Below are 26,429 nucleotides of genomic sequence, written 5' to 3'. Positions count from 1 at the left end.
TAAATGTATTTTCAGTTGTTTATTATTAATACATTTGCAAAAAAAATCTAAAAACCTGTATTTACTCTGTCATTATCGGGTATTGTTTGTAGATTGAGGGAGGGGAAAAAATATTTAATCAATTTTAGAAGAAGACATTAACGTAACAAAATGTGGAAAATGTCAAGAGGTCTGAATACTTCACGAATGCACTGTATATACAGCCAGATTTTCAATGGTTCACAAAGGTGGTTTGCTACCTCCTTAACTTTACTTCGACCTTTCACCTTAACCAATTTTGATCCATATGCCGAACCATAATCTTTGGATCTGCTGGTTAAACATCCTATCCACAATAAGTTCCGACAAAACCATCACAAATAAACATACTGGAAAAGCACACGCGACAAATAAACAACAACACTGGAAGCCCAGGGTCATTCCAGAGGTCACATCCACCCAGGTTCAGTGTGTGAAATGTTGTTTTCTTGACCTAGATAGTTTGTGTGTATGCATTGATATCTATGCTACGTGTGTGTGTGTGTGTGTGTGTGTGTGTATATGTGTATGTGTATGTGTATGTGTATGTGTGTATATATGTCCTTGAGCTATTCTTGTCTATTGATGTTCTGTATTGTCATGTTTTGTGTGGACCTCAGGAAAAGTAGCGCTGCTTTTGCAACAGCTAATGGGGATCCTAATAAAATAAATCAGGCATGTGATATGCAACCAGTGGCCAATGTGAAAACACATGATAGTATTATTTTCAACTTCATCATTGTATAGTATGGATTCATGGTTCCTTTAGTGCAGGGTTACGCAACATGACAAAACAAGGGAAAGATGTGAAGTACTAACCAGGAGAATTTTGTTATGTCCCGTCTGCGAGTTAATGGGAATACTCTGCTCCAGAACTACAACAAGTTCATATGATCAGTTTCTTTCCCATCGTAACAGTGTGAGAAAAAGGCACGTAATTGCGACTCACCAACGAGCATTTCGTACAGGAAGACTCCCACGGACCACCAGTCACACTCCCGGCCGTAATATCCATCTCCTCCCTGGGATTTTAGTACCTCTGGCGAAATGTAGTCTGGTGTTCCCACTGCTGTGTCGCATCGTACCATACCATCCTGAAACACAGCCTCATATTATACTGCTATACTACAGTATTTATAAAACACAGCTGTGTCTCGCATCGTACCATACCATCCTGAAACACAGCCTCATATTATACTGCTATACTACAGTATTTATAAAACACAGCTGTGTCGCATCGTACCATACCATCCTGAAACACAACCTCATATTATACTGCTATACTACAGTATTTATAAAACACAGCTGTGTCTCGCATCGTACCATACCATCCTGAAACACAACCTCATATTATACTGCTATACTACAGTATTTATAAAACACAGCTGTGTCTCGCATCGTACCATACCATCCTGAAACACAGCCTCATATTATACTGCTATACTACAGTATTTATAAAACACAGCTGTGTCTCGCATCGTACCATACCATCCTGAAACACAGCCTCATATTATACTGCTATACTACAGTATTTATAAAACACAGCTGTGTCTCGCATCGTACCATACCATCCTGAAACACAGCCTCATATTATACTGCTATACTACAGTATTTATAAAACACAGCTGTGTCTCATCGTACCATACCATCCTGAAACACAGCCTCATATTATACTGCTATACTACAGTATTTATAAAACACAGCTGTGTCGCATCGTACCATACCATCCTGAAACACAACCTCATATTATACTGCTATACTACAGTATTTATAAAACACAGCTGTGTCTCGCATCGTACCATACCATCCTGAAACACAGCCTCATATTATACTGCTATACTACAGTATTTATAAAACACAGCTGTGTCTCATCGTACCATACCATCCTGAAACACAGCCTCATATTATACTGCTATACTACAGTATTTATAAAACACAGCTGTGTCGCATCGTACCATACCATCCTGAAACACAGCCTCATATTATACTGCTATACTACAGTATTTATAAAACACAGCTGTGTCTCATCGTACCATACCATCCTGAAACACAGCCTCATATTATACTGCTATACTACAGTATTTATAAAACACAGCTGTGTCTCGCATCGTACCATACCATCCTGAAACACAGCCTCATATTATACTGCTATACTACAGTATTTATAAAACACAGCTGTGTCTCGCATCGTACCATACCATCCTGAAACACAGCCTCATATTATACTGCTATACTACAGTATTTATAAAACACAGCTGTGTCTCATCGTACCATACCATCCTGAAACACAGCCTCATATTATACTGCTATACTACAGTATTTATAAAACACAGCTGTGTCGCATCGTACCATACCATCCTGAAACACAGCCTCATATTATACTGCTATACTACAGTATTTATAAAACACAGCTGTGTCTCATCGTACCATACCATCCTGAAACACAGCCTCATATTATACTGCTATACTACAGTATTTATAAAACACAGCTGTGTCTCGCATCGTACCATACCATCCTGAAACACAGCCTCATATTATACTGCTATACTACAGTATTTATAAAACACAGCTGTGTCTCATCGTACCATACCATCCTGAAACACAACCTCATATTATACTGCTATACTACAGTATTTATAAAACACAGCTGTGTCTCGCATCGTACCATACCATCCTGAAACACAGCCTCATATTATACTGCTATACTACAGTATTTATAAAACACAGCTGTGTCTCGCATCGTACCATACCATCCTGAAACACAGCCTCATATTATACTGCTATACTACAGTATTTATAAAACACAGCTGTGTCTCGCATCGTACCATACCATCCTGAAACACAGCCTCATATTATACTGCTATACTACAGTATTTATAAAACACAGCTGTGTCTCATCGTACCATACCATCCTGAAACACAGCCTCATATTATACTGCTATACTACAGTATTTATAAAACACAGCTGTGTCTCATCGTACCATACCATCCTGAAACACAGCCTCATATTATACTGCTATACTACAGTATTTATAAAACACAGCTGTGTCTCGCATCGTACCATACCATCCTGAAACACAGCCTCATATTATACTGCTATACTACAGTATTTATAAAACACAGCTGTGTCTCGCATCGTACAATGCTTAATGCGATCTGCATAAAATGCATAAGCTGTCAGTACAAGAAAGCAAAGAAATTGTAAGCCTACGTAGCTGATATGCATGAGGAAAAATGGAAAGTAAATGTGTTAAACCGTTCTAAAGATTGATGCACGGTTAAATCGTGCTACGCATGGCAGTCAGTTCAGTCAAATGCATTAACATCTCTCCGCCGCCTGTCTGCCTCTCTCTCGGTCTGGCTTGAGCTCGCTAGAGAAAACTTGCAACTAGTGTTGTCACGATTCCAGAATGTTGACTTCGATACCAGGTTTAGTATCACGATACCAAAACAAATACCACGGCACAAAAAATAACACGAATTAGCTCGTCTCAGATGGCACTTGATCCAGACAGATCTTTTGAGTTCCATATCAATGATTAGATTATTTTATGTATGCATTAACAAATCGATTATTCGGTCAAACAATCAATTAGACTGGTAAAGAAAACAATCATTTATTTGAATGGTAAATCTCTAGGCTATTGATTAACTGGGTCATGTCCGATAAAATTCTCCACCATCTCTGACATATTTTGGGTTGGATCTGATCTACCTCGGATCCGATATTATCTTTAAAAATATATATATATTTTAAAAGGGTCCCTTTCGATGTCGGATGGAAATTTTGCAGATCCAATTCGGTTCGGATCTCAATTTCGGGATCCGAGAATACCAACAGTCTACTCTACAAGGTGTCGAACTGTCGACTAACTCCTCATTTTCAGTCGTGGTGAATTGGAAGGCTAGTGCGATAGCTACCTTGTTCATTTTCATACAGGTCCCAAAGTCTGCCAACTTCAAGTGGCCCGCTTTGTCTAGCAACATGTTATCAGGCTTCACGTCCCTGAAAAGACAAAGACACAGTAATATAACAAACCAGCACCTCTCGAACAAGAATACAACCAAAGCATTCTCAAACCAACAACGGTACATCAAACTGCCATTTTCAAGACCCAGTCAAGAGAAAGAGCGGCTTTCTCCAATTCAGGGAGGCTTTGGAAGGGTGGCGAGAACTTCCACGACAGAACTGACATAGAAGTGGAGACATTCAAGAGCAACCTTTACAGTGGAGGCGAAGAGAAAGAGAAGCCCAGTAAGTATACCTGTGTATGAAGCCCATGGCGTGGATCCCGTCCAGAGCCAGCACCACCTCAGCGGTGTAGAAACGGGCCCACTTCTCGGGGACGTCATAGTTGCTCATCAAGTTGACCAGGTCTCCACCGGGCATATACTCCATCACCATGTAGAGGTAACGGTCATCCTGGAACGCATAAAACAGCTGGGAGGGGGGGGGGAGGGAGAGAAAGGGTTAGTGACCAAACTTAAGTAGGAGGAATGGACAGTTAAAAGACCCAAAACTAGAAATTGCATGAATATTCTGTTACATGAAACTCAATCACCGGGCTTCCTTGCAGATTGTTCCTAGTAGGCAAACTGAGGACGACACTAGGGAGTTGCTCTAAAAAAAAAAAAAATTTTATTCAATTATCTATACCTGCACAACCCAGGCGCTGTTGGCAAAGGCCATGATGTCCCTCTCCTCCCAGAAGAAAGCAGAGTCCGACCTTTTGATCATTTCAAACTTGCTAAGCAGCTTCATGGCGTACACCTTCCTGGTGGCTTTGTGTCTTACCTGGGAGAGACAGGAGAACAGTCTTCTTAGGACGTACACTGGGCTTCCATACAGATGAAAACAAAGACTTAAGCCATATAATTATTTAATACGCCTGCACCAGATTTATAAAAATGGGCAAGCAGACAGACAAATGACAGTTGATGTAATTCACTGGAAGACAAATTAGCATAACCATAATGGTTATCCTCACCAACTGCACTTCTCCAAAAGCACCCCTCCCGATAACCTTGACCACCTCATAGTCCTCTGCTTTCATCCGCAGGTCCCGGATCTTACCGATGGTGTCCTTATCTGAGGAGGAGAGATGACATTAAGAGGAAACCAGTTAGAGCAGGGCAAGGGTTTATCATTAGTAAACTGGGTTGATTAGTGAGTATGAGGCTTTTGTCCACTGACTGAGAATTCAGAATCGGGAAAAAAAAGGCTCAACAGCAGATGAAAACCTGTCAGTACCCTCACTGGATATCTGAAGTACACTACATGACCAAAAGTATGTGGACACCTGCTTGTCGAACAGCTCATTCCAAAATCATGGGCATTCATATGGAGTTGGTTCCCCCTTTGCTGTTATAACAGCCTCCACTCTTCTGGGAAGGCCTTGTACTGAATGTTGGAACATTGCTGCGGGGATTTGCTTCCATTCAGCCACAAGAGCATTAGTGAGGTCGGGCAACGATGTTGGGCGATTAGGCCTGGCTCGTAGTCGGTGTTCCAACTCATCCCAAAGGTGTTTGATGGGGTTGAGGTCAGGGCTCTGTGCATGCCAGTTAAGTTCTTCCACACCAATCTTGAAAAACCTGTATGGACCTCGCTTTGTGCACGCAGGCATTGCCATGCTGAAACAGGAAAGGGCCTTCCCCAAACTGTTGCCTCAAAGTCGGAAGCACAGAATCGTCTAGAATGCCACTGTAATCTGTAGATTTCCCTTGACTGGAACAAATGGGCCTAGCCCGAACCATGAAAAACAGCCACAGACATTATTCCTCCACCAAACTTTACAGTTGGTACTATGCATCGGGGCAGGTAGAGTTCACCTAGAACCCGCCAAACCTAGATTATTCCGACTGATTTCCAGAAGGTGAAGCGTGATTCATTCATCCAGAGAACACATTTCCACTGCGCCAGAGTCCAGTATCACAGTTCAACTGATCTACAAAATAAAGCCATGGACCATTAAAATCAGAACATTTTGATGCAATCATTTCCAGCAGTTACAGTTTCAAGAAGGTAAAGAACATGATCCTTACTTGAGAAATGGTATTGAAAAAACGGGATTAAAATACATTTTGAGAAGCATTTAAGCCGAGATCCGCATAAGGTGAACCAACACCACTGGTCGCCCCAGGCTCATTTGTCATTGTTTTGTTTATGTAAACAGAGCGGAGGCGATTCGTGATAAATATTTTTGTAGTAAATACTCTTCTGTTCTATCACGCAATGATGCCCGAGGGGAAGAAAACTGTTTGTGGTTTGAAGTAATATAATATCCTAAACGGGCGTGGTAGTTTCACCACTACGGATTCCAGCTTTAAATCACGTGTTTGTGATGTCGGCTAATGTGACTGAGTCTATGCGTATAAGCTAAATCCATTAATGTCCAACACTTGGCTGTTGAACTTATTTTTCTAATTCATGTTATTTTATGTTTTTGAATAATAAAAGTTCAAAATATGCTTTATGAGTAATTCATGACACCAGGGTGGCAACACAGTTTTATAATGCTCAATCCAACAACAATATTGCAGCATTTTAACCAATTTCTGCATTTCCTGGACTTTTGTTTTAATTTCCACACGCAGAGCTGCATGATATGGGGGAAAAAAATGGAGTCGATGTGCAAGGAGTTGGAGTCGACACTCCACCGCTACATCCAGGCTGTATCACAACCGGCCATGATTGGGCTGGGGCGGTTTGGCCGGCCGTCATTGTAAATAAGAATTTGTTCTTAACGGACTTGCCTAGTTAGCATCGTTAACAGTTGGAACAATGGCAGAGAAAGGCAAGCGACAGCAGCAAAGTCCTGTATGGCAATACTTTAAGAAGTTAAACGAGAAAGAAATGTTAACTTTGCCAGTTGAAATTGAGGTACAGCAATGGTAGTCCAGGTGCAGCGCATAACCATCCGAAAGGGACGCATCATGAGACCAAACTGTTGCTCTAGCAGCGACGCTGGAGTGTGAAATTGACGTGGAATTATATTCCTTTCTTATAATTTTAAGGGGAAAAACGTTTAAACATTCAGAAACATTTTCCATTGTTCAGATCCCTACTAGCTAGCCAGCTAACTAGCAATTAGCATTCACGGCTAACACAATTACCTTCAGCCAGCATTTGCTAAGAAAATAAACTAGCAGACAGATTTATCCACGGAGGCAAAAAGAACTTTGTCGAAATTCAATTCAATTAGACAAAAGCTGGGAAAGGAGAGTCAAAAATAAAGAGAAGGGAGGGCCAGAAAATGTTTTGAAAAGATTTGAAGTGGTAAAAGAGGATGATAGCGAGGCACTATAAAAATTCGACAGTCACAAGACAGGACTTCAAATAGGTCTATGGCATGTCAAGGAAACCGTAGCCTATCGTTTAGATGGGTTAAACGGAAATTGAAATCTGGGCATTGACTAACCTGAAAAACCTACTGTTTTTTGGCAAAGTCCTCTGATAATACTCGTGCCGTGCGAATCGACATCCTTGTGTTTTGAGATAAAAGTTTTACAGGTGTTTCTTGATATTTGAGCAAGAAAACAATAACAATTCGATAAATTGAATGAAATGCTGTGCATAGCCTATATATGACGGGCCTACATGTATCAACTTTTGTTGCAAGACCGTGTTGCAACTTCACAATGAATGCTTTTGTTTATACGTTTTGTGGGAATGACTTGAACATCGCCATATGCGTCATAAAAAAAAGGTTGTGCCTATTTACCTTCAGTCAGCATTTACTAAGAAAATTAACTAGCAGACAGAAACTAATAGCGTGCTTGGGGTTTTAGGCTGGGTTTCTGTACAGCACTTCGATATATCAGCTGATGTAATAAGGGCTATATAAATACATTTGATTTGATATTTAATGCAACCCCTGCTTTTAATAGATCGCAAAGCAGCATACAACTGAGCTAAACATTTGGAACAAATTCACTTTCTCATCCATAGCCTACATTTTTTTTTTAAGTGTCTTCACTGACATTTTCAAACTTTCCCTGTCCGAGTCTATAATACCAACATGTTTCAAGCAGACAACCATAGTCCCTGTGCCCAAGAACACTAAGGTTACCGGCCTAAATTACTACAGACAAGTAGCACTCACGCCTGTAGCCATGAAGTGCTTTGAAAGGCTGGTCATGGCTCACATCAACACCATTATCCCAGAAACCCTAGACCCACTCCAATTTGCATACCGCATCAACAGATCCACAGATGATGCAATCTCTATTGCACTTCACAATGCCCTTTAACATCTGGACTAAAGGAACACCTATGTGAGAATGCTATTCATTGACAACAGCTCAGCGTTCAACACCATAGTGCCCTCAAAGCTCATCACTAAGCTAAGGACCATGGGACTAAACACCTCCCTCTGCAACTGGATCCTGGACTTCCTGACGGGCAACCCCCAGGTGGTAAGGGTAGGTAACAACACATCCGCCACGCTGTTCCTCAACACAGGGGTCCCTCAGGGGTGCGTGTTCAGTTCCCTCCTGTACTCACTGTTCACTCATGACTGCACGGCCAGGCACGACTCCTACACCACCATTAAGTTTGACGATGACAACAGTGGTAGGCCTGATCACCGACAACACTATGGGAGGTCAGAGATCTGGCCGTGTGGTGCCAGGAATAACAACCTCTCCCTCAAAGTGACCAAGACAAAGGAGATGATTGTGGACTACAGGAAAAGTAGGACCGAGCACACCCCCATTCACATCGATGCGGCTGTGGTGGAGCAGGTTGAGAGCTTCAAGTTCCTTGGTGTCCACATCACCAACAAACTAACATGGTCCAAGCACACCATGACAGCCGTGAAGAGGGCACAACAAAACCTATTCCCCCTCAGGAGACTGAAACGATTTGGCAAGGGTCCTCAGATCCTCAAAAGGTTATACAGCTGCACCATCTAGAGCTTCCTGACTGGTTGCATCACTGCCTGGTATGGCAACTGCTCAGCCAACACAAGGCACTAGAGGGTAGTGCGTACAGGCCAGTACATCACTGGGGCCAAGCTTCCTGCCATCCAGGACCTCTAGACCAAGCAGTGTCAGAGGAAGGCCCTAAAAATGGACTCCAGCCACCCAGGTCATAGACTGTTCTCTCAGCTACCACATGGCAAGCGGTACTGGAGCGCCAAGTCTAGGAGCAAAAGGCTCCATAACAGCTTCTACCCCCAAGCCATAAGACTCCTGAACAACTAATCAAAAGACTACCCAGACTATTTGTATTGACCCCCCTCTCCTACACTGCTGCTACTCTGTTATTATCTATGCATAGTCACTTTTATAACTCTACCTACATGTACATATTACCTCGACTAACCGGTGCCCCCTGTATATAGCCTCGCTATTGTAATTTTACTGCTGCTCTTTAATTATGTAACTTTCATTTCTTACATATTTTTTGTATTATATTCCTTGTTAATCTTTTATTTTTATTTTTTAACTGCATTGTTGGTTAGTAAGGGCTTGTAAGTAAGCATTTCACTGTAAAGTCTAAACCTGTTGTATTTGGTAAATAAAATGTCATTTGTAGTTAGCCGTTTAGCTCACATCTGAAGGCTGGGGGGCATTTAGGATGTCTACTGCGGATAGCTAAAATATCCTAATGATATTGATCGCACTTCCTCAATGCAAATATTATAGCGACACTATACCAAAGATGTTATCAGTGTGGCCTGAAATTGCCTGGACTGGTTGAAATATCTTCACAACTTTATTATTATTTTTTTTAAGTAAGAATTACAGGGGGCAGGTTGGAAAAAAACTTATCCCGTCAAATCCTTCTCTGGAATAACAGACATTCTGGGGTAACAAATACATAACCAACGTTCTCTGGTAATATTAGTACCGTGCGAACAGGGTTATAGTCTTAACCTCTGCTGAATTAAGCATTTCTTGCAGTAAAATTATACACCAAATGAGGAAAATGTTTACTTGGGAACAGGAGTGGAGAATAATGATTCATTTCTTTCTGCATCTTGAGAATGCAATGCTCCGTTAGATACGATCTGTAGAGGTGCTGTCTTCATCATAAAATATGATAGTATTTCAACCACATTCTGTTGAGCAATGGTTTATTTCGTCTTCTAGGGCAACATATGACAAAAGAGAATCTATATGTATCTAATTATAGACAAGTTGAAGAACAAATAGCCTACCAAAATGTCTGAAATTATAAGCAGAAACATCTAAATGACAAAACAAAATCCTGCAAACCCTGTCCCAAAATGTAAAAAAAAAAATAGATGCGTTATTAGTAATTGCAGGCAGGAGCAGGTGAACAAAAGAGCTGACCTGCACACCACTACCGGCAGTTCCTCCTGAGTTGTGTGAGCAAGTCTCCATTGAAGTAAAAAAAAAAAAAAAAAAAAAAAAATATTTAAAAAATGATTATAATAATTGAAAACATGTTCTTCGACTATCCGGATATCATTATGTTATTCAAATACTGAAATAATTCCAAATTGCCCATCACTAGTTGTCACCAACATCTTGTCGCATCTATCTGACCATGAAGAAGTGAAAAGTGAAGGGGAAAAAAGTGCTCATGACTCCCTGGTTGAGCAACTGCTCTCTCCTTGAGTGACAGGGGGCAGGGCGTGGTGTGGGAAGTGGTATGCAGCAAGAGGGGGAGAAAGATGACCAATAGCAAATGGACGAAACTATAAAAACAGACACTACACGCACTGGACTTCAGTATGACATTTCATTTTTTGAAACATTAAAAATACCATTATAGAAAGTAAATGAAAAACCCAAACCGGTCTGTGCAAGAATACTGGTATATAGTAAAATACGGTATATCACCCAGCCCGAGTTGAACGTGAAAAAAGTACCAACTAGACTAATTCAACAATAGTTTGTTTCTAATACAATGAACAGTTTGTGAAGAATTGTCATCATAAAGACACTAACACACATGACGAGAGTCCATGTGTAAAAATGCCATAGCCTCCATAAGTTTTACAGTCATAGAGGGTGTAGTGGTGAAGGGAACGTGTCATGATAGACACCGTGTGGGTCACCAGCCACTCATGAAAGCCCCTTTGTTGGGGACCCTGAGTGGGCTAAGCTGCAGACAATTATACCCGGGACTGGCCAGAGGCGAGGCAGTGACCTAAAAACAGCCTCCAATCTCTCCTGACACCACTGCTAAATCGTTGCCGCGACTCAAAATAAAGTGTAAACTTAAACGACAAAAGCCAGATAAAACATATAGAAAAGATAATGGAGCGAGCGCTATATTATTCTATAACATCATCAGAACGAAAATCACCAAAATAAAAACAACAGGCATCACTACAGGCCCGGTTTCAATTACCGGGCTGTGTCGCAACCGGGAGACCCATGAGGCGGCACACAATTGGCCCAACGTCTGCCGGGTTAGGGGAGGGTTCGGCCGGCATGTCCTTGTCCCATCGCGCTCTAGCGACTCCTGTGGCGGGCCGGGACAGGCGCATGCACACTGAGACAGTCGCCAGGTGTACGGTGTTTCCTTCGACACATTAGTTCGGTAGGCTTCCGAGTTCAGCGAACAGTGTGTCAAGAAGCAGTGTGGCTTGGCGGGGTTGTGTTTCGGAGGACGCACGGCCCTCGACCTTCGCCTCTCCCGGGTCCGTATGGGAGTTGCGGCGATGGGACAAGACTAACTACCAATTGGATATCACAAAATTGGGGTGAATCTAAAATGGGGCCCCTATTGATTTTGTTGTTATGTTTTAGTCACTCAGATATTTTGCCATGGCTCATGCTGTGTAGAAATGCAGAAAATTAGGTTTAAAAACAGCAAATTCTCTCAACCCCATGACAAAATCTGTAGATTTGCAGGAACTTCTCTTTGGAACAGCTAAATTGTGTCTCTGCAGCCAAGAGGAAAGCCTCTAAAAATGTTGATCGGAGATTGCGCCATTGGCCACGCTCACCACCACCCCCCAGGTATGCTAACTTTGTCGCCACTGCTGAAAAAAATCCTGGGGGAAACACTGGTGCGCATGTTCTACATGGTGGAAGTCACAGATTCAAAGGAAGGATGACAAATGGGGAAAAGAGCCTCGTATGGGCTAGTTACTTACATCTATTCAAAAAGTTGTCGATGCTTTTGTTTTTCCTCAAGGCTGGAAAGTCAAGGTCGTACACCAACGCATCCAAGCCATCCTAGAGAGATAGAAGAGAAGCATTAATAAAAAGGTATAGTCTTCAAGGCTTAAGGCCACAACTGGGGCAACTACTCTACAATACTGTAACCAGCTCTTAGCTGGTCTGCAGTTGAAGAAATCTATGGCGTGTTACCTGGAGGCTATAGGCTACAGTGCCTTGCGAAATTATTCAGCCCCCTTAAGTTAATACTTTGTAGCGCCACCTTTTGCTGCGATTACAGCTGTAAGTCGCTTGGGGTATGTCTATCAGTTTTGCACATCGAGAGACTGAATTTTTTTCCCATTCCTCCTTGCAAAACAGCTCGAGCTCAGTGAGGTTGGATGGAGAGCATTTGTGAACAGCAGTTCAGTTCTTTCCACAGATTCTCGATTGGATTCAGGTCTGGACTTTGACTTGGCCATTCTAACACCTGGATATGTTTATTTTTGAACCATTCCATTGTAGATTTTGCTTTATGTTTTGGATCATTGTCTTGTTGGAAGACAAATCTCAGTCCCAGTCTCAGGGCTTTTGCAGACTCCATCAGGTTTTCTTCCAGAATAGTCCTGTATTTGGCTCCATCCATCTTCCCATCAATTTTAACCATCTTCCCTGTCCCTGCTGAAGAAAAGCAGGCCCAAACCATGATGCTGCCACCACCATGTTTGACAGTGGGGATGGTGTGTTCAGGGTGATGAGCTTTGTTGCTTTTACGCCAAACATAACGTTTTGCATTGTTGCCAAAAAGTTCAATTTTGGTTTCATCTGACCAGAGCACCTTCTTCCACATGTTTGGTGTGTCTCCCAGGTGGCTTGTGGCAAACTTTAAACAACACTTTTTATGGATATCTTTAAGAAATGGCTTTCTTCTTGCCACTCTTCCATAAAGGCCAGATTTGTGCAATATACGACTGATTGTTGTCCTATGGACAGAGTCTCCCACCTCAGCTGTAGATCTCTGCAGTTCATCCAGAGTGATCATGGGCCTCTTGGCTGCATCTCTGATCAGTCTTCTCCTTGTATGAGCTGAAAGTTTAGAGGGACGGCCAGGTCTTGGTAGATTTGCAGTGGTCTGATACTCCTTCCATTATCGCTTGCACAGTGCTCCTTGGGATGTTTAAAGCTTGGGAAATCTTTTTGTATCCAAATCCGGCTTTAAACTTCTTCACAACAGTATCTCGGACCTGCCTGGTGTGTTCCTTGTTCTTCATGATGCTCTCTGCGCTTTTAACGGACCTCTGAGACTATCACAGTGCAGGTGGATTGTATTTATCATCATTAGTCATTTAGGTCAACCTTGGATCATTCAGAGATCCTCACTGAACTTCTGGAGAGAGTTTGCTGCACTGAAAGTAAAGGGGCTGAATAATTTTGATTTGTTAAAAAAGTTTGAAATATCCAATAAATGTCGTTCCACTTCATGATTGTGTCCCACTTGTTGTTGATTCTTCACAAAAAAAATACAGTTTTATATCTTTATTTTTGAAGCCTGAAATGTGGCAAAGTTCAAGGGGGCCGAATACTTTCGCAAGGCACTGTATAAACCAGCTATATACCCAAACCTTCACAATAAGCAACCCTGCAAGCAGTAGCCCCAACCTGGCTTAGCCAACAGAGGCCAGGGTTTTCAGCAAATCAAAAGATCATATTTCTGTGCCACTTGTAGCCTAAATGGTTGCAATTTAGTTTAACTGATTAATAGCTGATCTAATGACAGATTGAAAAGGGTTTTGTTTCACAACTTTATCCATCTTTAAGGAGCTTCAGACCCAAGGAAAAAAAGCATCAAGGCAGGGCTCTACAGTGGTGACCAATTTACTCGCAAATGCGGCTAAATATTTTGCTGTTCGACCAGGAATTTTCATTTAGGAGCACCAATGCACCTAGACAAATTCATTATCTGAAATATTTTTCATTGAGCTCTAAAATGTCTTTATGTGTGCCTACATTTTCCAATGTAAGTGCACACATCCTCCTTGTATTTTTTATTTTTTTTTAAACTCAGCATAGAGCCCTGCAAGTCACATTAAGTCATAGAGCTAGTGCACTACACACAATCACAGCAATGGTGTGACATCAAATGTAGTCAGGCGTTTGGTCTCCAACAAAAAAAAGATGGACAAAGCCTGTTCAGTCTGACTTTACAGCTCATTCCCCTTACAGCAAGATCGCAAATCTATGTTCATAAGAAACAAATGATGAATGGACAGGTTAGCCACAGGCATTGGACGTCACACTCACAAGCATTGAGATTTCATTTACCACCAGCCACTCCTTAAGAACAGCAACTGAGGAAACTGAAGAATGAGAAAGCACTACAAATCAAATGACGTAAAACAGTGGGTTGTAATAATTGCCTGAATTTCACAGGTCAGGGAGCTCTCTTTAATGCAAACCTGTCTGGTTGACCGAATTTCTACCTTTAGTCAACTTGGCAAGGCTTAGACAATTAGCACCTCGACTCGAATGGAAGTAGATAAATGGGGGAAGGATTACGTCAATGTCAACACTGCAGTGAAACAGTCCTCTCCACATCTCGTGACATGAGGTCATCCATATGATGTTATTCCAACACGATGATTAATTACTAAAACATATTAATCCCCAGTCATCACCCGGGTGTGAACAAAAAGGGACCTCCTCAGAGCCTAGGTCGGTCGGGCCATACTGGAGCAGAAAAAGAAGTGCCGCCGGCCAGCCAACTGGCGGGATTTAACCTAATCTTCCTTAATCCAGGATGTCTCACACAAAGAGGGCAGGGCCACATCGAAGAGAGACGTTTTAGCCAGGCCTGTAGCAGGACCGAATCGCTGCTGGAAAGCGTTATATTTTACAGCGAAGGCTGCAGCAGAAGCGAACCTCTTTGTCTGTGACTCTTTCGTGTGCTCAATTGACTGGGGAACAGCTGCCTCATGGAGAGAATCATAAAGGCAAAAACATTATTTCACACCTTGATATCTAGGTCTATAAAAAAGTTATCCGAGCTGCATGCAATTGAACAGCAGCAGGACGTGTATGGTTCTTTCCTTGGCTCCCACACAAGTAAGAAGGAAGCATTGGAGTCAATTGTGATGGACTGATTGAGTCGGGCATAGATGTCATGTATTCTGTTCTGTGTCACGTGAGCACAGAAACTTGACCTTTGTCTACCTAGTTATGACTTGATCAACCAATCTGTGTGAAATAAAAACAATAGATGACACTACAGACAGATAGGCCCGACCCTCCTCATGGTGAATCAGCTGCAGCTCAGACAAGAGAGGAATGCTCTTAAGTAACGATGGCTCCGGATGGCGGACAGGATTGGGCAAAAATATCAATGTATCATAACTACATAACACTTGTATTTTGAAATGCATTTAAAACAAAAATACGTGTTGTTTTTTAAAATACAGAAATGCATTTGCAAGTAGCCGTCCCGAACAGCAACAACATTCTCAGAAACAGTTACAGAACATGTTATTTGCTATGAATGTGATGTTTATCTACCTCAGTTGAATGCACGGACGGTAAATACACGTAATTATATATTAACGCAAAATGTAGGTCCCATGTTTCATGACCTGAAAAATAATAATAAAATGCTCCAAAACTTCTCTCAAATGCTGAAAATTATTTGTCTGTAAAAATGCAATTTTGTGGGGAAAAGCTCATGAACTCCCAGGTACAACCATGGCTGCACCCATGCCCAGTCATATGAAATCCATAGATTAGGGCCTAATGAATTTATATCAATTGACTGATATCCTTATATGAAATGCAACTGCATGTTGCGTTTATATATATTTTTTTAATATAGGTAGTCACTTTGGATAAAGGCGCCCGCATGCTTCTCAGCCGAAACAGTTTGGAAGAGTTCATGCATACACTACCATTCAAAAGTTTGGGGTCACTTAGAAATGCCCTTGTTTTTGAAAGAAAATTAAAAAAAATGTCAATTAAAATAACATCAAATTGATCAGAAATACAGTGTTGATATTGTTTATGTTATAAATGACTAGTGTAGCTGGAAACGGCTGATTTTTTTTATGGAATATCTACATAGGCTGACAGAGGCCCATTATCAGCAACCATCACTCCTATGTTTGTTCCAATGGCACATTGTGTTAGCTAATCCAAGTTTAAAATCCAAATCATTTTAAAAAGGCTAATTGATCATTAGAAAACCCTTTTGCAATTGTGTTAGCACAGCCGAATACTGTTGTTCTGGTTAAAGAAGCAATAAAACTGGCCTTCTTTAGACGAGTTGAGTATCTGGAGCATCAGCATTTGTGGGTTCGATTACAGGCTCAAAATGGGCAGAAACAAAGAACTTTCTTCTGAAACTCATCAGTCTATTCTTGTTCTGAGAAAGGAAGGCCATTCCATGCGAGAAATTGCCAAGAAACTGAAGATCTCATACAACGCTGTGTACTACTCCCTTCACAGAATAGCGCAAACTGTCTCTAACCAGAATAGAAAGAGGAGTGGAAGGCCCTGGTGCACAACTGAGCAAGAGCACAAGCACAGGGTGTCTAGTTTGAGAAACAGAAGCCTCACAGGTCCGTTTGTTTTTGGATTTGTGAGATTTTTATTTTAATCGGCTGTTCAGGAAGACAAGATTCTATCTAAAGGCAAGCCGAAGTTCGGAGCCGGAGTCTACACCCCTTCGTCGGTGATTTGTCAACAGTACGGAATCTTCAATAAAGTATGTCATTCAATGTGAAAAGACTGGTTTTAATGCACATTTTTTCATCGAGAAATACTGCACCAAACATCTGACGTACAATTGCTCGACTAAGATCTCCTCGGCAGATTTCTTTCGTTATTTTAGATTCATTCTGACAATTTTGAGGCAGTGAGTACTGGATACAATGTCTCAAAATGGACAAAGTATTATTGCCGCTTTTCCTAATTTTTCAAGTGACAGTCTTAAGGGAGTATGCGAGCACACCTGTTCGGTTAGAAGAGTTCAGCTAGGCGCCAGCCGAACTGAAGCATAAGAGTGTCTGCTAAATCACAAAAATGTAAATGTACATGTGAAAATAGCTAAATGAACTGCAACACACACTAGGTATTCATTATTGGGTGTGTTTTGGGGCAGAGCTCATTCGAATAATACTCAGATTGTTCATTTTTACATATACATACATTTAGTTAGTTTAGCAGATGCTCTATCACACCATAGTGCCAGACTTCTGATACCAACATAGGGTGAAAGGGGGCCACCAAATGGTGTGCCTTGATTAAAGTTAATTTATGGAATTTCTTTCCTTCTTAATGCGTTTGAGCCAATCAGTTGTGTTGTGACAAGATAGGTTTGGTGTACAGAAGATCGCCCTATTTGGAAAAAGATGAAGTCCATATTATGGCAATTACAGCTCAAATAAGCAAAGAGAAACGACAGTCCATCATTACTTTAAGATATGAATGTCAGTCAATCCGGAAAATGTCAAGAACTTTCAAAGTTTCTTCAAGTGCAGTCTCAAAAACCATCAAGCGCTATGATGAAACTGGCTCTCATGAGGACCGCCACAGAAAAGGAAGACCCAGAGTTACCTCTGCTGCAGAGGATAAGTTCTCCAGCTGCAACTGACGCCCTATATGACTGCGACGGCACACTCCATCACCAAGGACTACTGGGAGCTGGAGTCAAAATGCCTGGAAACGACACTTTAGGCAATATAGCCGAGGGGCTAAGCTTGGCCATGGAAGAGTGGGTGAGAAGATATCCTGCATTACAACTGCAGGGGTCACAATACAAAATGTGTTTTTCAAACGATATATAAAATATATATAACCCGTAAGAAAAATCATGCTGCGTTTGGTAAACGCATATCTAAAAACGCTCCTTATGGTCATTTCTGATCGGCATCAGACTCATTTTGTACTTCAGCTGCACTTCTCCACTCGGATGAGAATTCACGAACGGGCATTCTATCAGTCTACTTTTTTGGTACTCGTCAGTGTAGCCTACTTTTCTCCAGAAAAATGCAAGATTAACACCTCGCAAAACAATAAGAAATGTAGCTGGTTCCATTCTCTCTGTGATAAAACAGAAATATGATGGCCATGCATCGTTTATGCAAAACGATGCAAGCTAATTTACTTGTGTGGCTGCTCGCCAAAAAACGTTGCACTTCTGTTTTCTGATGATAGTGAAGCTATTTTTTGGGCCAAATATGTTGCACTAATGTATTTTCATTTTAGAAAAACTATATTTGCAAACTTAGGGCTGTGGCAGTCATGAAATTATGCCAACCGGTGATTGTCAAGCAAATAATTGCCGGTCTCACGGTAACTGACCATAAATTAACATACACATTTAGCATCTCCTGGCTTCCACGCATAGCCTACAAGCCACTGAGATGCAGACCTTTGGAACATCTCAATTTTAACAAGTCTAATAAATCCATGTAATTATAACCTACACCATCACAATTAACCCATTAGTTATTTTAGACAGGTCTAAAGAAACATAAGAAAATGTAGTCTATTTCAGAAGAACAGAATAGCATACTGACTTGTCCTTATGTTAGTCCCTGATCTGGCTATGCCATATGGATGTGGGCTACACTAGGCTCATTTAGCAGACAAGATTTGCTTAGAATTACGTGGCATTGTTTTTAATAGTATGAAGAATGCAATTGAACAAGGATGAATAAAATAGAAAGGATATTTTCTCCAAATGATTTTAGGGAGTGCACACATGCAGGATATTCTGTGTTGAGCGGTTAAGAAATAGGTCCTCCTATATGCTTAATTTAGGATTATGTAACTTTAGTTTAGGGATACAAATGTTGGGATATATGTTTTGAATTTTAAAACATTCTAAGGCGGCAAGATTTGACTAATGACGATTTGAAAAAAAGTTGCATGAAAAAGCATGAGGTCTGCCTTGTTTTTTGCGCAGGCTGCACACAAGCATCTAATTTCCCGGCTGCATCCCTGTGTGGCCATAATCCCCCTAAAAAAAACATGCATTTTGCGGCCTGTGGCTGAATAGAATTCTCTTCTCCCAACTGCATGCCGAAGAACCTCTGACGCACACGGCCCTCAGTCACGTGATTGGGTCTTTTCTCTTTTACAAGTGAAGACAGACACATATGGGAAGAAACTGCGCGCGTCCTTATCAAATTCTGAGGAGCATATTGAAGATATTGGAAGAACTGTCCACATTTAATTTTCGGCAGACAACAAGATGAGTAGGCCTAACGAACAGCAAGAGCACTACCCTATGTCAATATACAATACCCATAGTACAAAAGTTGACCTATTCTAGTCTGTGCGAGAAATAAATATTCCAAACATACTCTTGGACAGTTGCGGGATGCGATAGATCCCAAATCAATTCAACCAATAGCATAAAAAAACTGTTTTAAGCAATGAGCCTGATGCAACAGATCAGAACGTTTAGCTTAAAATGTTGATAAACTATCAGGCTATTTCTAAACATTACGGAGCGCAGAAATGCGCACAAGGCAGTAGGCAATAAGCACACAAAAAAAATTCCATTAGCATGAAAGCAGCAGTCAAAAGTGACCACAATTAAGAATATGCATGTAATACATATTATAAAAGGTGCATTTCTATGGTGAATATGATCTTCCCCAAACTTGAAACTCACGCGCTGCAAAGTGGCTTAATGTGCTTCATTCCATTAACTGTGCTACTATGACTTGAAAAGTTGCCCAAAACAAAGCATGCGCCGTTTGCCTTACGCAGGACATTATAATATATCATTCACAAGTGATAGGCTAAAATTGTCACTCATCACACTATACTTGATTTAATCTCGTCTTTACAGATAGTAAATAATGTGTGACATTTTTTTAGAAGAAGAACGGACCATTATCATGCACGTCTCGAAACGGGCAGCGGGGGAAAAAAACACATGTCATCTATGCACTTAATTGGCGAATGGAGGACACTTTTCCCACGGTTCATTTTCATGCCAGCCAGGTAGGTTATACTCCTGTTTTAAAGAGAAGCAATGTGCTTAATATTAGGAAGGTTGAGAAATAAATATATTAGGCCTAGCCTATAGAAAACTCTTAGAGGCCATCAACATTTTCTCACGCAATTGCACAGCCTATAGAAATGTTGCGCAACATGAGCTCATTGGCGCTCATTAAGTGCCTGATTTTGATTTGCGATGACATTTGCATAAGAGTGATTAGAGGGACAGTAAGAGTGCAGAGTACAATACAGTTAGTAAGTTTGGTAGGCTACTAATGACCATCAGCAGCGTCAGAGCTTGGAGAAGCCCATTTATCATGACTAAACAGTCACGTGGAATTTGACTGCCGTCATGACTTGTGACCGCAGGTGTGGCGGTAGCCTTCAGAAAGTATTCAGACCAGACGACTTACTGCACATTTCGTTAAGTTACAGCCTTATTCTAAAATGTTTTAGTTTTTTGTTTTAAACTCTGCATTCTATACACAATACCCCATAACGACAAAGTGAAAACAGGTTTTGATTTTTTTTTTAAAGGTTAATAACTTATTTACATAAAAGTATTCTGACCCTTTGCTATGAGCCCCGAAATTGCCTGTTTCCTTTGATCATCCTTGAGATGTTTCTACAACTTGATTGGAGTCCACCTATGCTAAATTCAATTGATTGGACATGATTTGGAAAGACACGCACACACACACACACTCTTATCTATATATGGTCTCCACAGTTGACAGTGCATGCCAGAGCAAAAACCAAGCCATAAGGTCAAAGGAATTTCCCGGAGAGCTCCGAGACAGGATTGTGTCGAGGCACAGATCTGGGGAAGAGTACCAAAAAAATGTCTGCAGCATTGAAGGTCCCCAAGAACACCCTCGACTTTCAATTTAAAAACACAGATTTGTTGTCAGACTCGCTCAACACTCCCTGATTATGGTATGAGTATATACTGAATAATAGGCTTATAATAGTAACCTAACAATAATATTATAAAACATAACATGTCTGATATAGGCCTAATAATGATACATTGAACAAAAATATTAAAAACGCAACATGTAACTATTTCAGTTCATTAGGACCTAATCTATGGATTTCACATGACTGGGAATACAGATATGCATGTGTTGGTCACAAAAAAAAGTAAGGGCGTGGATCAGAAAACCAGTCACTATCTGATGTAACCCCCCATTTGCCTCATGCAGTGCAACATCTCCTTCCCACAGAGTTGATCAGGCTGTTAATTGTGCCCTGTGAAATGTTGTCCCACTTCTCTTTCATGGCTGTGCGAAGTTTCTGGATATTGGCGGGTAACTTCAACACGCTGTCGTACAGATCGATCCAGATGATGTCACCCACATCTGGATCGATGTGTACCACAGCGTGTTCAAGGGGTGACATGTCTGGTGAGCCTACAGGCCATAGAAGAACTGGGACATGTTCAGCTTCCAGGAATTGTGTACAGATCCTTGCGACATGGAACCGTGCATTATCATGCTGAAACATGAGGTGAATAGCACGACAATGGGCCTCAGAATCTCGTCATGGTATCTCTGTGCATTCAAATGGCCATCAATAAAATGTGACCTACCGACCGGCTCGACCGGCTCAGTCTTCTGCAGCAAAATGGGAACTTTTATTTTTTACATTGGATAAAAGTAGAGACTCAGAGCTAGAAAATGGTATATCATACACTACCAGTTGAGGAACAATGGGAAAGTAATTCTGCTTTGAAGGTTGATAAACTTGTAAACTCACTTTTGGGGAAATGAATCAAATGTTTTGGTACCTACTGGAGAGCTTCGTCTACACCCATTCAACATCATACAAACCCTTTGAAGCTTTAGCCCCACCCATCTCTTTAAGGATTCACTGTGGGGCTATGTACTAAAACAACCAAGGATTTCAAGACTAAAAGGGTGGTTTATACTACGGGTGTGTTCGTAATCCGTAATCTGGAGTGCCAGAATGTTCTTTGGGTTCGTAAACTCAGAGCGTTGTCAGATTGTCCGTTCGTAACTTCAGAGCGCTGCGGTCTCGGCGTGTTCAGCACGCACACTGGACGCAGTCAAGCACCCATACTAACAGGCTAACGTTGGCTAGCTACTTCCAGACACAAATGAGGGAACAGCTCACTCTGACCATTTTACTCACCCTAGCAGAGCTGGTTCGGCTGACACCAGCCATATTCTGAGCGAATTTACCAGCTACGTCTGAAATGTACATGTTGCGTTTATATTTTTGTTCAGTATAATATTAACTCAGAACAAAAATACATATTAGCCTAAGTGTATGTACACGTTGTCTTCAGATACACCAACCCAAGGCATAAACCCAAGTATGCATTGTGGAGGAAAGAGATGGAACCCAGGTCATCCATGCACCAAACAGTGATGCGTGAAACGTCTTTTCATGCGCAAAAGTCAAGCCGCTGTTCTGAGAAAACCGGTAGCTGTGTAAACCACAGTGACTTTACTAAGACCTACCGAATAATGAAGGCTCTGGTTTCAAATCCTGTGCAGAAAGCGATGCACCAGGCAACCAATGCTGAGCAGGGCACGGGCAGGGATTGACCTGAGTTTATCCATCTCTCCCCTGTCTCCGTCTAGCTACATGGAGAAGACAGGAACACAGGGCCAAAAAAAGCCTCTGCCACCAATGCACTGATTGACACCTTTCACGCCATCATGCCAACCCGGACCGTACGGATTGCTTTTCTTTACACTTTTTAAATGCCTTTACGCCGACCGGAATCATACGGTGCGGTTTCAGAGTTTGTGTGTCAGACTGTCCTTTCGATCTCATTTCCAGCCATTATGATGGATGCGTAACCAGACCAGCATAGTACAGCTTGGCTCAGCTCATCTCACTCGTGCGAGAAGGGTATTACAGAGCACCAGAGGTGTGCAGTCTATCTGCTTTCCAGGCACAGGAGGTGACTCGTGCAGCGACCATCAATAAATGCATAACAAACGGTAGTAATGACTAATGCAATATGGCCAGCTGGTAATATTTTAGATTCTCAGCATACGAAGGATCTAGGCCAAATAACTGCTCCGTATGGCACTGTTGCTTGACAGATTCAGACCAAGGTAAAACAGATCAATTGTATACTGGGCTAAGCCTAACTCTTCAGACTAAGCCTATGTAAAAAAAAAAAAAATGTTTTAAAGTATGCCTAGGTCTATAGCCAGAGTCATGTATATGGCTCTAGTCCATAGGCTATAGTTTGCTTCACTCCACAAACTGAAGAAAATCAAACCTCTACCAATCACATATGGTGGTTTGGGGAAAATGGCTAGAAAAGCAGACCGAGGAGAGCAAAGCATTGCATCCTGCCAACTCTGTACTTCTCCTGCATTCTGCTGATGCTGCAGGGAAGGGTGACATCCATCCCGAAGATTGCTAAATAATAACACAAAAAGCACACTACTATTGATGAAAAGGACATTCATAAGTGCAAATAAAAATCTGTGGTTGACATAACATGGCAATTATTTATATTATGCTGAAAGGGAGTTGAAATCTACACATTTAGTCAGACCACCTCTTTTTTTTCGGCAGACATTTCAGTTTTGAGTTAGTTTCCATGGGCGACTCAACCACATCTTCCTTCTCTACATGCCAACGCTGGGCACTGTGGACAGGCCAGGCACAGAGGTCTTAATTGTAGCCTTACCTCTCATTCCCCTTTGCCACCTAAAAGAGGTCACCCACACACACACATTAGCAATACAGACGCAAAAGAAATTCGGTATCTATCAAAAAGGCCAACTAAAACCAAACCGTGCCGATGGCGGGCTCTCTCAGTCTGCAACTTATACAAACTCTGCTTGCTAAAGCCTTTGCCGATCAAATGAATAAAAATATATGAAAGCCTTTTTTGCATAAGTCTACTGCAATGCATTGTCAATGGGGGAAAAGCCAAATAATGGGAATGAATAGGAAAATACCCTGTATGCAGGGACGTACAGTTGAAGTCAGAAGTTTACATACACCTTAGCCAAATACATTTAAACTCAGTTTTAAACAATTCCTGGCATTTAATCAGAGTAAAATGTATCTGTCTTAGGATCACCACTTTATTTTAAGATTATGAAATATCGGAATAATAGTAGAGAATGTTTTATTTCTTTAATCAGATTCCCAGTGGGTCAGAAGTTTACACACATTCAATTAGTATTTGGAAGCATTGCCTTTAAATTGTTTAACTTACGTCAAACGTTTTGGGTAGACTTGCACAAGCTTCCCACAATAAGTTGGGTGAATTTTGGCCCAATCCTCCTGACAGAGCTGGTGTAACCGAGTCAGGTTTGTAGGCCTCCTTGCTCACACACACTTTTTCAATAGGACTGAGGTCAGGGCTTTGTGATGGCCACTCCAATACCTTGACTTTGTTGTCCTTAAGCAATTTTGCCACAACTTTAGAAATGTGCTTGGGGTCATTGTCCATTTGAAAGACCCATTTGCGACCAAGCTTTAATTTTCTCAGATGTTGCTTCAATATATCCACATCATTTTCCTACCTCATGATGCCATCTGTTTTGTGAAGTGCACCAATCCCTCCTGCAACAAAGCACCCCCACAACATGATGCTTGCCACCCCCGTGCTGACTTGCAAGTCTCCCCCTTTTTACTCCAAACATAACGATGGTCATTATGGCCAAACAGCTCTATTTTTGCTTCACCAGACCAGAGGACATTTCTCCAAAAAGTACAATCTTTGTCCCCATGTGCAGTTGCAAACCGTAGTCTGGCTTGTTAATGGCAGTTTTGGACCAGTGGCTTCTTCCTTGCTGAGCGGCCTTTCAGGTTGTCGATATAGGACTCGTTTTACTGTGGATAAAGATACTTTTGTACCTGTTTCCTCCAGCATCTTCACAAGGCTGTTGTTCTGGGATTGATTTGCAATTTTCGCACCAACGTATGTTCATCTCTAGGAGATGGAACGCGTCTCCTTCCTGAGCGGTATGACAGCTGCGTGGTCCCACGGTGTTTATACTTGCGTACTATTGTTTGTACAGATAAACGTGGTACATTCAGGCGTTTTGAAATTGCTCCGAAGGATGAACTAGATTTGTGTTGGTCTATATTATTTTTCTGAGGTCTTGGCTGATTTTTTTTTGATTTTTCCATGATGTCAAGCAGAGGCACTAAGTTTGAAGATAGGCCTTGAAATACATCCACAGGTACATCACTAATTGACTCAAATGATGTCAATTAGCCTATCAGAAGATTCTAAAGCCCTGACATCATTTGTGGAATTTTCCAAGCTGTTTAAAGGCACAGTCAACTTAGTGTATGTAAACTTCTGACCCACTGGAATTGTGATACTACAGTGAATTATAACTGAAATAATATGTCTGTAAACAAGTGTTGGAAAAATTACTTGTGTCATGCAAAGTAGATGTCCTAACCGACTTGCCAAAGCTATAGTTTATTAACAAGAAATTTGTGGAGTCGTTGAAAAACGAGTTTTAATGACTCCAACCTAAGTATGTAAACTTCAGACTTCAACTGTAGGCCAGAACATTGGGCAACTGCTTGCCAACCAACAAGGGCCATACTAAAAGCGAGTTTGTCCTCAATGCCTTAACAGAAAGAGTCTTTCCATACAGTGGGGCAAAAAAGTATTTAGTCAGCCACCAATTGTGCAAGTTCTCCCACTTAAAAAGATGAGAGGCCTGTAATTTTCATCATAGGTACCCTTGAACTATGACAGGCAAAATGAGAAAAAAAAAATCCTGAAAATCACATTGTAGGACTCAAATCCTGCAGTGCCAGATGTGTCCCGCTTCCTTAAGCCAGTACATGTCTTGACCCGTCTGAAGTTTGCTAGAGAGCATTTGGATGATCCAGAAGAGGATTGGGAGAATGTCATATGGTCAGATGAAACCAAAATATAACTTTCTGGTAAAAACTCAACTCGTCGTGTTTGGAGGACAAAGAATGCTGAGTTGCATCCAAAGAACACCATACCTACTGTGAAGCATGGGGGTGGAAACATCATGCTTTGGGGCTGTTTTTCTGCAAAGGGACCAGGACGACTGATCCGTGTAAAGGAAAGAATGAATGGGGCCATGTATCGTGAGACTTTGAGTGAAAATCTCCTTCCATCAGCAAGGGCATTGAAGATGAAACGTGGCTGGGTCTTTCAGCATGACAATGATCCCAAACACACCGCCCGGGCAACGAAGGAGTGGCTTTGTAAGAAGCATTTCAAGGTCCTGGAGTGGCCTAGCCAGTCTCCATATCTCAACCCCATAGAACATCTTTGGAGGGAGTTGAATGTCCGTGTTGCCCAGCAACAGCCCCAAAACATCACTGCT

At 41.5% G+C, this 26,429-nt stretch overlaps 1 protein-coding gene across 5 annotated transcripts in view; it reads right to left on the bottom strand.

Annotated features, from left to right (window-relative positions):
• The window catches only part of rock1 (Rho-associated, coiled-coil containing protein kinase 1), a 71,771-nt gene that overhangs the window by 22,754 nt on the left and 22,588 nt on the right, over window positions 1-26,429 (bottom strand). For all 5 annotated transcript variants that reach the window (XR_016492836.1, XM_021589150.3, XM_021589153.3 and 2 more), the window contains exons 2-7: window positions 12,099-12,180; window positions 5,007-5,107; window positions 4,676-4,813; window positions 4,284-4,459; window positions 3,940-4,024; window positions 968-1,112 (exon numbers count right to left, since the gene is read on the bottom strand). Coding sequence is in view for 4 of the 5 variants with exons in the window: in XM_021589150.3 (XP_021444825.2) it covers window positions 968-1,112; window positions 3,940-4,024; window positions 4,284-4,459; window positions 4,676-4,813; window positions 5,007-5,107; window positions 12,099-12,180 (727 nt within the window). In the remaining variant the exon portion in view is untranslated. The remainder of the gene's footprint in view (window positions 1-967; window positions 1,113-3,939; window positions 4,025-4,283; window positions 4,460-4,675; window positions 4,814-5,006; window positions 5,108-12,098; window positions 12,181-26,429) is intronic.

The sequence above is a fragment of the Oncorhynchus mykiss genome, chromosome 28 (genome assembly GCF_057628025.1).
Source record: "Oncorhynchus mykiss isolate SJ-2025 chromosome 28, ASM5762802v1, whole genome shotgun sequence".
In the NCBI taxonomy this organism is placed as follows: domain Eukaryota; kingdom Metazoa; phylum Chordata; class Actinopteri; order Salmoniformes; family Salmonidae; genus Oncorhynchus; species Oncorhynchus mykiss.
Note: the sequence above shows the minus strand (reverse complement) of the source record. Positions and strands in the feature narration are given on the sequence as shown.